This window comes from Nannospalax galili, unplaced genomic scaffold (assembly GCF_000622305.1).
Source record: "Nannospalax galili isolate Female #2095 unplaced genomic scaffold, S.galili_v1.0 scaffold406, whole genome shotgun sequence".
Lineage (NCBI taxonomy): Eukaryota > Metazoa > Chordata > Mammalia > Rodentia > Spalacidae > Nannospalax > Nannospalax galili.
Window position 1 is genome coordinate 4,529,888 of NW_008357033.1, and position 11,798 is coordinate 4,541,685.

The 11,798-nt window shown below is 41.0% G+C and overlaps 1 protein-coding gene across 3 annotated transcripts in view; it reads left to right on the forward strand.

The window, feature by feature from the left end:
• Fancd2 (FA complementation group D2) overlaps positions 1 to 11,798 on the forward strand; it is a 110,966-nt gene that overhangs the window by 71,467 nt on the left and 27,701 nt on the right. For all 3 annotated transcript variants that reach the window (XM_029557036.1, XM_029557035.1, XM_017794818.2), the window contains 5 exons: positions 2,113 to 2,221; positions 4,420 to 4,530; positions 4,776 to 4,888; positions 7,914 to 8,054; positions 11,455 to 11,571. In XM_029557036.1, the coding sequence (XP_029412896.1) occupies positions 2,113 to 2,221; positions 4,420 to 4,530; positions 4,776 to 4,888; positions 7,914 to 8,054; positions 11,455 to 11,571 (591 nt within the window). The remainder of the gene's footprint in view (positions 1 to 2,112; positions 2,222 to 4,419; positions 4,531 to 4,775; positions 4,889 to 7,913; positions 8,055 to 11,454; positions 11,572 to 11,798) is intronic.

Sequence of the window (11,798 nt, forward strand, 5' to 3'; positions counted from 1 at the left end):
GCCGAGGGCACAAGGGGACCCTGGTTCAAAAAAACAAAAAAAAAAAAAAAAAAAAAAGAAAGAAAGAAAAAGAAAATAATTTTCTTGGCTTCCACAAAACTGCCTATAAAGTATTCCCTAAGCACTAATGCTAGTGTGCCCCTCTGGCTCATATATCCCACCATTCCTCAACTCTGTGTACCTCCTGATGTCACCATTCAGAGTGCTTATGACCCACATCATGTAGCCCTGGCTTTACTCAGTAAAGCCTTCTATTCCCCTTTGAAGAGTGGCCGCTTCAGTTTCTCCACTGGGAAACTCAAGTTCCTTTTACCACAGGCCTCAGACTCAGAGGAATGGGTGGTAGTTTCCTTTTCTTTGGAATGGTTTGTGCTTCACTTTAATAAGGACAATAATGATGGCAGCATGTTATTGTTGTCTCACTGCCTTTCACTTGCATTTTATTTCATGGGATGTTTATGCACTTGAATAAATTTATTCAGCCAAAACTCCTAAGTGCTGGGATTGAAGATATGCACCACCACACCTGGCTCTGGTTTTTCTTTTTTCTTTTTGTGTTTGTGTATATTAGCATTGGGCTTGTGATATAGCTCGTTTAATAGAATGCTTGCCTAGAGTGCATGAAGCTGTGGGGTCCATCCCCTAGCATCACATAAAACTGGGTGTTGTGGCACATGCCTGTTCTAGCACTTGGGAGACGGAGATAAGAGGATCAGGAGTTGAAGGTCATCCTCCAACCCCATTATTGTCATTTTTCTTATATTAAATTTTATTTTATTTTTTCATTGAGGTCATGGTCTTATGTAGCTAAGGCTACCCTTGAACTTGCTGTATACAAAGGATGACCTTAAACTCCCGATCTTCCTACTTTCAGTTCTCAAGTGTTGGAATTATACACATGTACCACCACTCCCACTTTATTGTGGTGCAGTGGATTGAACTCAAGTCTTCATGCATGGTACAAACACTCTACCAGCTGAACTAGAGCTACATCTCTAGTCCAGTAAGTTGAATTATAACATTTTTTTGTGCTGGGTGTGGTGGCGCTCACCTTTAATCCCAGTACTCAGAGGCAGAAGCAGGTGGATCTCTGTGACTTCAAGGCCAGCCAAGGCCAGCTAGGACTATAGGGAGACCCTTTCTCCAAAGGAAAAAAAAAAATTGTACATACATGTCATCATACCTCATATACCCCTCATAGCCTGTGTCCATTCTCCCTCCTCTCATTGTTCTCCTTCCTCCACTAAAATCGCCTCCATTCTGCTTTAATGTGTGTGCATATTTTTAAAGCTGGATTCCATATGTTAGAGAACATGTGATTTTTTTTTAATCTTTTTCCCATTGCCTTCTCTTTTTTTTTTTTTTTTTTTGAAACAGGGTCTCCCTGTGGCCCAGCTGACCTGTATCTCACTATGTAGACCAGGCTGGCCTTGAACTTATGGAAATCAACCTGCTTCTGCCTCTCGAGTGCTGGGACTAAAGGTGTGCACCACCACACACCATTCCCATCACCTTTTTGTTCCTCTTTTGATCTCTTTCCCTCAGAGTCTCCTGAAAAGATTTATTTTGACTCACAGTTCAGGAAGTTCAGTCCATTGCTTTGAGTATGTGATAACGCTATATATCTTGACAGGGAGCATGTGGTAGAACAAGCCATTCACCTAATAGCTAGAAAAAGAGAGGAAGGAGCTTGGGAGTTCTACATCTTCTTTCAGAAGCACATACTGGGCTGGTAAAATGGCTTACCAAGTAAAGGGTTGGATCCCTAAAACCTGTATGGTAGAAGGAACAAACCAGCTCCTGCAAGTTGTCCTCTGACTCTACATTGCACTATGGCACATGCTCACATACATACAAACAAATGAAAAGCAAAACAAATCAAAACAAAAAACACATCCCTAAGGACCTCCTACAGTGCCCCACCTGAAAGGTTCTTCCACCTCCCAGTAACACTGGGGATCAAACTTTAATATAGGAGGCTTTGTCAAAACAAAACAACAACAAAATCTACAGTACAGACCCTGCAGACATTTTCCACTTCTAGGTGAGTAATCCAGATAAGGTTAGAATCTGAACATGTGAGCATATAAAACTAGAATGTGTGCTTTGCAGGTTGTGAATGCCTTCTGCCAGCAAACATCACCTGAGATGAAGGGTAAAGTTCTCACTCGGTTAAAGCATATTGTAGAGCTTCAGGATATCCTGGAGAAGTACTTGGCAGGTAAGAAAGTCACATACTGGATGCCCTATAGATAAGTGGTGAGGAGGTAAAGAACTTAGTGTTTAAACCTGGCTCAGAGATAGTATTCTACACTTCTGGTTAACAGAGGATGTTTGGTGAACAGAGATTGAAAGACTGCATCCGTTTGTTCCTGTTGTTACCTCCAAGATGTCTAACTGCTTACAAAAAAAAAAAAGGTTTTAAATCATTATCATTTTTTTTTTCCGGTCTTTTTGAGACAGGGTCTCTCTGTAGCCCTAGCTGTCCTGGAACTCACTGTGTAGGTCAAGCTGGCCTTGAACTCACAGAGATCCGCCTACCTCTGCCTCCCAAGTGCTGGGATTAAAGGCGTGTGCCACCACACCTGGCAGTCATTATCATTTTAAAGTAAGTGTGCCTCTCTGTTTGTGTGTACAGGCACTTGTGTGTGATGACTCACATGTGGAAGTCAGAGGACAATTCTCAAGGGGTTGGTTCTCTCTTGCCATTTTGGTGGGATCTGGGGATGGAATCAGGTCATCAGGGCTTCATGCAAGTACCTTTATCAGCTAAGATAGCTTGCTGGGCCTAGTTTTTTATTAGTAATATTATTATAAGTATTTTGACTCTATCAAGTTATTTTGCTATTCTAGATGTTAAACGTCCAGTGACCTAGCCCGGCATGGTGGTGCATGCCTTTAATCCCAGCACTCAGGAGGCAGAGGCAGATAGAGCTCCATGAGTTCAAGGCCAACTTGGTCTACCTAGCAAGTTCTAGCTGGGGCTGCAGGGAAACTCTGTCTCAAAAAGACAAAAAAAAACCAAAAAACAAAAAACCACCTTTCAGTAACCTATGCTTTACTAAACATGGTCACAAATCAGGAGAAAAGATGAAAGCCTCCTCTTCATTCCTTTTTACCATTTAGTTAACCGACTTAAAATACTGGCTTAATTCTCTAGGGAAAATAAGAGGATTTCTTCACACCCTCATCTAAAATAGTGGTTTGTAAAATAAAATGCTATGCAACCAAATAGTAATATCTTTAGATTTTTAAATATAATGGTTTTTTTGTGTGTGGGGGGGGGTGAGATAGCATCTCCCTGTAGCCCCAGCTGGCCTGGAACTCACTATGTAGACCAGGCTGGCCTTGAACTCACAGAGATCTGCCTGCCTCTGGGATTAAAGGTGTATACAACCATGCCCAGCTTAATACAAGTTTATTTTTAGTTCCTTTTTATTTATTTGGTTAGTTCAGTCCTTATTGAAAATGGTTTTAATGAGACTAGCACATGCCTTTAATCCCAAGTGGATCTGTGAGTTTGAGGCCAGCCTGGTCTACATAGTAAGTTCCAGGTCAGCCAGAAATACATAATGAGACACTCAAAAAAATAGTTTTGCTGGGCGTGGTGGCGCATGCCTGTAGTCCCAGCACTTGGGAGGCAGAGGCAGGCGGGTCTCTGTGAGTTCAAGGCCAGCCTTGTCTACATAGTGAGTTCCAGGACAGCTGGGGCTACAGGGAGACCCTGCTTCAAAAAGACCAAAAAAAAAAAAAAATTTATGGGGCTGGAGAGATGGCTTAGTGATTAAGAACACTGACTTGCATAAGACCTGGGTTTGAATCCCAGCACCCACATGGCAGCTAACAACTGTCCATAACACCAGTTCCAGGCAACAGCCTCTTCTGTCCTCCATGGGCATTGCACAGCATGGGTGTACTTACCTACATGCAGGCAATACATGCATACAAATAAAAATAATAAATAAAATTAAAAAAAATAGTTTCATATTATCTGGTCATAATTATTTACTGTAATATAATCCTCTAAGTTGATATACCCATTGTTAGATACCTAGAATGTATCTTATAAATATTTATTGCTAGGGCCAGAGCAATGGCTCAGCGGTTAAGAGCACTGACTGCTCTTACAGAGGACCTGGGTTCGATTCCCAGCACCCACATGGCGACTACGAACCATCCTTAATTCCAGTTCCAGGGGAATCTGAAGCCCTCTTCTGACCTCCGCGGCATTGCACGACATGGGCACACTCACATGCATGCAGGCAGTACATTCATAAACATGACATAAAAATAATAAAATATTTTTAATAAATAAATATTGCTGAAGTTGGTAATTTTGGAAACCAATTTTTAGGCAGTTATGTAATTGTATTCCCTGCCTTATGGTGATTCATTAAGCCTGCCTGCTCTCTGTTTCAGTCACCTCAGACTATGTTCCTCCCTTTGCAAACTTTGACTTGGATACTTTAGATGGAATACCTCATAGCACTTCTGCCACTTCAGGGAAGAGCGGAGGCAAAGGAAAGACAGGTGAGTATATTCCTTTCTCTTTGTCCTGTCCCCATCCAAGGCATGTTCAGGTGCACATTCAGGTACAAGGTTATAAGTCTCAGTACACCAGGAACTAGAAAGATTATGTCATCAAACCTTTTGTTGGAAGGCTTATAAATGTCATGTGATTTAAGTCATCAGATTACCTCCTTTCCAGAGGCTGCTATTTGGCAAAACATGCTTATTGGTTACTTGAGTCATTTTTTTTCTTTTTGCAATATAAGGAGGAAGGAAACAAAAAGCAGATGGCAACAAAGCATCCTCCTTGGATACACTTTCAACAGAAGACAGTACAGATTGTGACACAGTGCCATCTGGTAGAAGCCATCTAGACAAGGTATTGGAATGATGAGTGTGTGACAAAGTATGCATTTATTTATTCATGAGACAGAGTCTCACTAAGTAGCACTTGCCTGGAATTCTAAGTAGTCCTAATCACTAAGTAGACCAGGCTAGCCTCAAATTTAATAGAGATTCCCCCTGCCTCTGGGAATAATGGAGTGTACCACCATACCCAGCTTATTGTTCATATTTTATTATATATATATATATATATATATATATATTTTTTTTTTTTTTTTTTTTTTTTTTTTTTTTTTAAAAAAAAAAAAAAAAAAAAAAAAAAAAAGAGGACGATAAATCTTTCACTGTGATATATCAAAATAAGTGTGCCACCACGCCTGGCTATTATATTTTATTTATTAATTTTTTATTATATTTTATTTAATTAATTTAATTTTTGGTCTTTTTGAGACATGGTCTCACTGTAGTTCCAGCTGACGTAGAACTCACTATGTAGATCAAACTGGCCTTGAACTCACAGAGATCCGCCTGCCTCCGCCTGAATGCCTGGATTAAAGGCCTGCACCACCATGCCTGGCTCATATTTTATGAAGAGAAAATTTAGGGACTAGAGAGACAAAGTTTCATAGGCCTTAGAGTGATTTAGTAATCAAGAGTTCTTGCCAGGCATGGTGGGGCATGCGTGTAGTCCCAGCACTTGGGAGGCAGAGGTACCTGTGTCATGCAGTGCCCACGGAGAACAGAAGAGACTATCAGATCCCCTGGGACTGGAGTTACTGACAGTTGTTATTGCCATGTGGTGCTGGGATTTGAACTCAGGTCTTCTGCAAGAACAACCAGTATTCTTAACCGATGAGCCATCTCTCCAGCCCCTCTAATTGTTTTCTTGCATGTTTTACTCCCTTTGTTTTGCACTCTTGCAATCCTTTAATTCTGTTTTATAGTTCTCACATTCTGTCTTAGAAAATATTGTGCCACACATACACAGTTGTGTTTTTCAAATAAGGTCTTGGTAGCCCAGGCTGACATTGAACTCATGATCCTGCTGCCCCAATCTCCTGAATGTTGGGATTAGTGATGTGCTATCATGCTGAGCAGGACAGTCTTTTATATATGCTTCTTTTAGCCTCTTTCCCTTTTAAAAAATTATTTACTTATTTTTTATTTTATGTGTATGAGTGTTATGCCTGAATGTATGTAAGTGCAACCATGAAGTGTAGTGCCTGAGGAGGTCAGAAGAGGGCATCAGATCCTCTGGAACTAGAGTTATAAGCAGTTGTTAGCCTCCAGGTGGATGCTGCGATTCAATCCCGAGTCTCCTGTAAAAGCAGCCAGTGCTCTTAACTGTTGAGTCTTTTCTCCAGCCTCAACCTATTTCCCTTTTTTTTTTTTTTAATTTACTATTTTTATTTTATGTGTATGTATGTGCTATCTGCATGTAGGTAAGTGCACCCATGTCATGCAATGACCATGGAGGTCAGAAGAGGCTGTCAGATCCCTTGGGACTGGAGTTACGGACAGTTGTTAGCTGCCATGTGGGTGCTGGGATTCGAACCCCGGTCTTCTGCAAGAACAGCCAGTGTTCTTAACCACTCAGTCATCTCTCCAGCCCAACCTCTTTCCCTTTCTAATCCCAGACCATTAACTTCTCAGTGAGCTGGGCATGAAGGTACATGCTTATAATCCCAGTACTTGGGAGGCTGTGGCAGGAAGATTGTCATAAGTTTGAGATTAGCTGGCCTATATAGCAATATCTTGTGTCAAATAAAACAAAACAAAACAAAACAAAATAGGTGGTGCTAGAGAAATGGCTCAGAGCACTGGCTGCTCTTGCAGAGGACCTAGGTTCGGTTCCCAGCACCCACATGGTACTAACAACTGTCTATAAATCCAGTTCCAAGGGATCCAAAGCCCTCTCCTGGCCTCCGTGGACATTGGACACACAGATGCATTTACATGTAGGCAAAGCACTCATACACATAAAATAAAATTTGAAAAAATTAAATAAAAAAATAGAGTCAGTGAGGTAGTTGGTAATGGCACATACTGCCACTCCTAATAACCTCGGTTCAGTCCCCAAAACAGGCATGGTAGAATGAGAGAACCCCCAAATTGTTCTCTGATCTCTACACATGTGCTGTGTCATACACACATACACACACACATAGTAAAATGTAAAAAAAAAAAATTAAGCTATAGGATCATATATATGCATTTATATATGCACACATATACAAATAAATACCAATGAATTGAGATAACTGGAAATGCTTAGTGCAGTTTGTGGTATTTGATTAGTAGTAGTCTCTTACCATTCACAGAGTAAATTTTATATATTTGTGAATGGACCACATGGATGTTAGTTTATTTTGCAACTACCATTTATTTGTTTAATTTGGTGTGTGTAACTGCTCTAATCTTCTTAAAAGTTGGAGGTTAATATTACTATCCATATTTAATTCATTAGGTAACTAATACCTGGAGAAGGTAAGTGACTAATTTGCTCAAAAGCACAGTTTGAAACTAAGATCTTCCTAAGCCAAGGACTGAAACCAGATCTTCCTAACATCTATACTAACAGTTTTCTGTGCCACCTCATATGCCTTCATTTACATAATAGTTCCTCCTAACTAAAAACCAACCGAAGGTGTTGTTGGCTTATATTTCCATATTATATCAAATGCTGTGGCTTAGGGAGAGACTGATGAAAGGAATATGGTGAAGCAATGAAATTTGAACTTTGGAATACTCAGTGAAAATTAGATTTGGGCTGCAGGCATGGCTCAGTGGTTAAGAGCATTTACTGTTCTTACAGAGAATCTGAGTTCAGTTCACAGCATTCAGGTCAGGCGGCTCAGCTTTCTGCAACTCCAGTTCTAGGGGGATCTGATGTCCTCTTCAAGCCTCTGTGGCCACTGTACGCATGTGGACAAACGCACACACACACGTGCGCGTGATTAATAATAAAAATGAAATCTTTTTTTAAAAATAGATTAATATTCGAGACTTATTTTGATCCTTTTGACTTGTTCTTTTGTTTGCTTCTTCTTTTCCCCAAGGAGTTCACAGGGAAGGAAGGAAAGATGGTGTCACTGCAGAATTACCGTGCTTTTTTCCGAGAGCTGGACATTGAGGTCTTCTCTGTTCTACATTGTGGACTTGTGACCAAACTCATCTTAGACACTGAAATGCACACTGAAGTAAGTGACAATCTGGGATCTCAGAAGTTAGTCTTTCAGAAATATCTTTAGGTCTGTTCATATTTCATTAAGAACACTGAGATGTTGCTGGGCATGGTGGCACATGCTTTTAATCCCAGCTCAGGAGGCAGAGGCAGGCAGATCTCTGTGAGATCGTGGCCAGGCTGGTCTATATAGTGAGTTCAGGCCAGCTGAGGCTACAGAAAAGTTGGAAGGCTGGGTGGAATGTAGCTCAATGGTAAGCATTGCCTAGCATGTGTGAAGTCCTCCATGAAAGGAATAACAGGAGACACAAGAGGGAGAGGAGAGTCAGAAAAGAGTGGAAACTTAAAGAGAAGGTTAGTTTCTGACTTGAGGCCTCAGTTTGTGAGCGTAGCAATGAGTAGTCATCCTCATCACCCTGCTGCATAAGTCACAAGTTCTCTCAGTATGTTGGAGGTTATAAAATGTAGTTCTGACAGCACAATCATTACCTGTATTTTACTAAAAACAAGCACTTCATGTACTTTCTTAGTGGAGCACTGTTCTTTTTAAAAGTGATTGCTCTTTACTTTTTCACATTTGTTTAATCTCAAACAGATACTTTCAGAGGTGTTTTTATGTTTACTACCGATCTAGACACACTGGCAGTACAGAAGTACATTCAGCCTGATACCTGCCTTCAAATAGGTTAAAGTGTTAAAGAGGAAGTAGAGATGCCTGGGCTATATAACATATTAATGGTCTAAACTAAGTACCAGAACTCCAATAAGAGAGTATTATTTACAATGAAGTAGGGAATAGAGGACATTTTCACAAAGCTGTTGGGGGACCCTGCTGCTAAGGTTGTAGTCCACCATGTCCGGATAGCTCTAAGGAGCTTGGCACTGTATGGAGGACTCCCTTTCTCCGGCGGGGGTTGCTCCTGCTCTCTGCCTGACCTTATCTGGAAAGTGCCTCCAGGCACAGAAGCCTGGCCTTATTTGGAACATGACCTTAGGCATAGTTACCTGCAATAAACTGCCCCCAGGTTTTTTCTGTATGATAATTAGGCATTGCCCTATAGCCAGATGATAGGATCCCCCTACCACATGTAAATAAAGCATACTATGAGCACCTATCATGTAAAACTTTGGCTGCTGCCTCCACCCTATATTTTTACCTGACCCCCACTGAATAAATGAGCTGTATCACTGAAACTGACTCCTGGAAGGCCTTTTCTGTCATGCTCACTGGCTGTCCTGACCCCGTTAGTCACCTCTGCTCCCTTTGTTCTTGTGGGTCAGTGGCCAATGGCCCACAAGGGGAGGGAGAGACCCACAGCTGGCACCCAATGTGGGTCTCCTGGAACATGCAGAGTTTGTGAGTACCCCCTCTACAGAGGGTAGCGGCATCTTTGCCTTGGCCATCCCACTCTTGAGGATCGGCAGCCCCTCCTTTTCCCCCTTTTTACTTTTGGTCTGAGTCTTCGTGTGAGACCATTAAAGACGAAGGAGAAATTGAGGCTTTCTGATCAGGGCTACTCCCTGATGTTAGCTGAAGGCTCTTAGTCCTCTGAATGGACTCCGACTGCCAGCTTGGGTGTAGACAAAGACCTCCTATCTATACATCTTTCTAATGCAAAAAAATCAGTAATGCAACGGCCAGTTAAATGCTCTTAGAGTGGCCGCCGATCTCTTAAACTTGTGGGAAGGCTTGCGCTGTGGACTGAGTGGAATCACCTGAGATTTTGATCCCAGGCATGTTCCCTTAGAAATCAGCGTTTCACCCCACTTTCCTTTTCTATCTTAACACCCCTAGAAACAAAAATCCCCAAAGTTCTAAGGGATCTTCCAGCTGTGTCGTGCCATGCCTGCAGAAGACAGAAGAGACTGTCAGATCCCCTGGAACTGGCGTTATGGACAGTTGTTAGCTGCCATGTGGGTGATGGGATTTGAACCTAGGTCTTCTGCAAGAACAGTCAGTGTTCTTGTCCACTGAGCCATCTCTCCAGCCCATTTTTACTTTTTTTAATCTTTTTTTTTTAATTTTTAATAACTACATGATTAGAAGAAGCATTTCATTACAGCATTAACATATTCAGTAACACACTCCAGAGCAAGAGTACATGTCTTTCACAAGTGGCTATAAGTTTTTAGGTTCACAGTTGAGTTAATACAGTTATACAATATTGAACTCAGTATAAGCCCTGTAAGACATAAAATTGAATTTTTAACCTTTAAAAAAGATCTCCATTTCATTTTAGAATATATTGTTCCTTGCAGAAAGACTCATTGTTTTTGCTACTAACACTGAGATGTTGGCACATGCATCTTTAATCTGTATGTATCTGATTATTACTAATCATAATTGGTTGCACTTGGATCCTTGGCGCCTGTGTATGTCTATAAAGTCACTGGGTAGATTTCAATGGTAATGTTTATCACCTCTACTAATTAACATGATGTAAATTTCCATGCTTCCTCCTCAAATATAATGCATTTTAAAAAATTTATTTTTTTTGTGTGTGTATATATCACACAGAATATCCCAAGCCATCTTATTCAACTATACACCCACTTCCCAGATGACACACTCCCATGCTCCCCCCGCCTTTTTTGGTCTCTCTGTAACCCCAGCTGTGGACTACGTAGACCAGGCTGGCCTTGAACTCACAGAGATATGCCTGCCACCTCCCAAATGCTGGTATTAATGGCATGTGCCACCACGCCCAGCTACAAAGCTAATTTTTGATAAGAAAATTTCACTAGAGAATAAAAATTTCTCCAAATTAAAAACATTAAAATGATAGAAATTTTACCTAATAGTTACATGAATGTAGACACCTTCAGAATAGTGTCAGTTATTTAATTTTTTTTCTAAAACTCTTTTTTTCTTCAACTTGTCCATGGAAGAGCCATTATAATTGCATATTAAATGGACAGTTACTAAGTGGGACATTTCCTGCCCCCTCTTTTTTTTTTCTTGAGACAGGATCTTAGTACACAGTATGGGCTGGCCTAGAACTTGCTACATAAACCAGACTTGCCTCAAACTCAGAGATCTTCCTTGCTACCACCCCCAGTGTCATTTTTACCCTTTCTGCTTCTTGTAATATGTTTTACAAAGATCCTGCCCACAGTTAATAGTAGTAAAGCATTAGTGGAAAGCAGTATGGCAGGTGAGGAGTCCGAGGAGATGGTTCAGTTAGTGTAAAGTGCTTGCCACTTTTTACATAGGTGATGGGCATCTGAACTCTTGCCTTCATGCTTGTGTGGCAAGTCCTTTATCCACTAAGCCATCCCTCCAGCCCCCTTTTCCCTTTTTTTAAAAAAATTAGAAATCAAATTTAGTTCTCTACTCATTAGGAGGCAAGACATGAAATACATCAAAATTCCAAAGAATAGGACATACTTGAAATTATTCCTCTTTCGTGTTACAGGCCACAGAGGTTGTACAACTTGGGCCCTCTGAGCTGCTTTTCTTGCTGGAAGATCTCTCTCAGAAGTTAGAGAATATGCTGATGCCTTCTTTTGCCAAGAGAATCCCATTCCTCAAGGTGAGTAGAGGCACAAGGCTAGGATCTGTGATTAGAAAATTTGGAAACAAGCATGTATTAGTGGTGAATAACCTTGCAATGTGTTTGGGTTACTGGGTAACATGGTAATAACCCTGTTATCAGATCTAGTCACCTTGCCCTTTAAAAAGGAATGCTGAGGCTAGAACGTAGCCTAGTACAATTAAATGTCCAGGTTGGAAGGCCAGCACCACCAAAAAAAAAAAAAG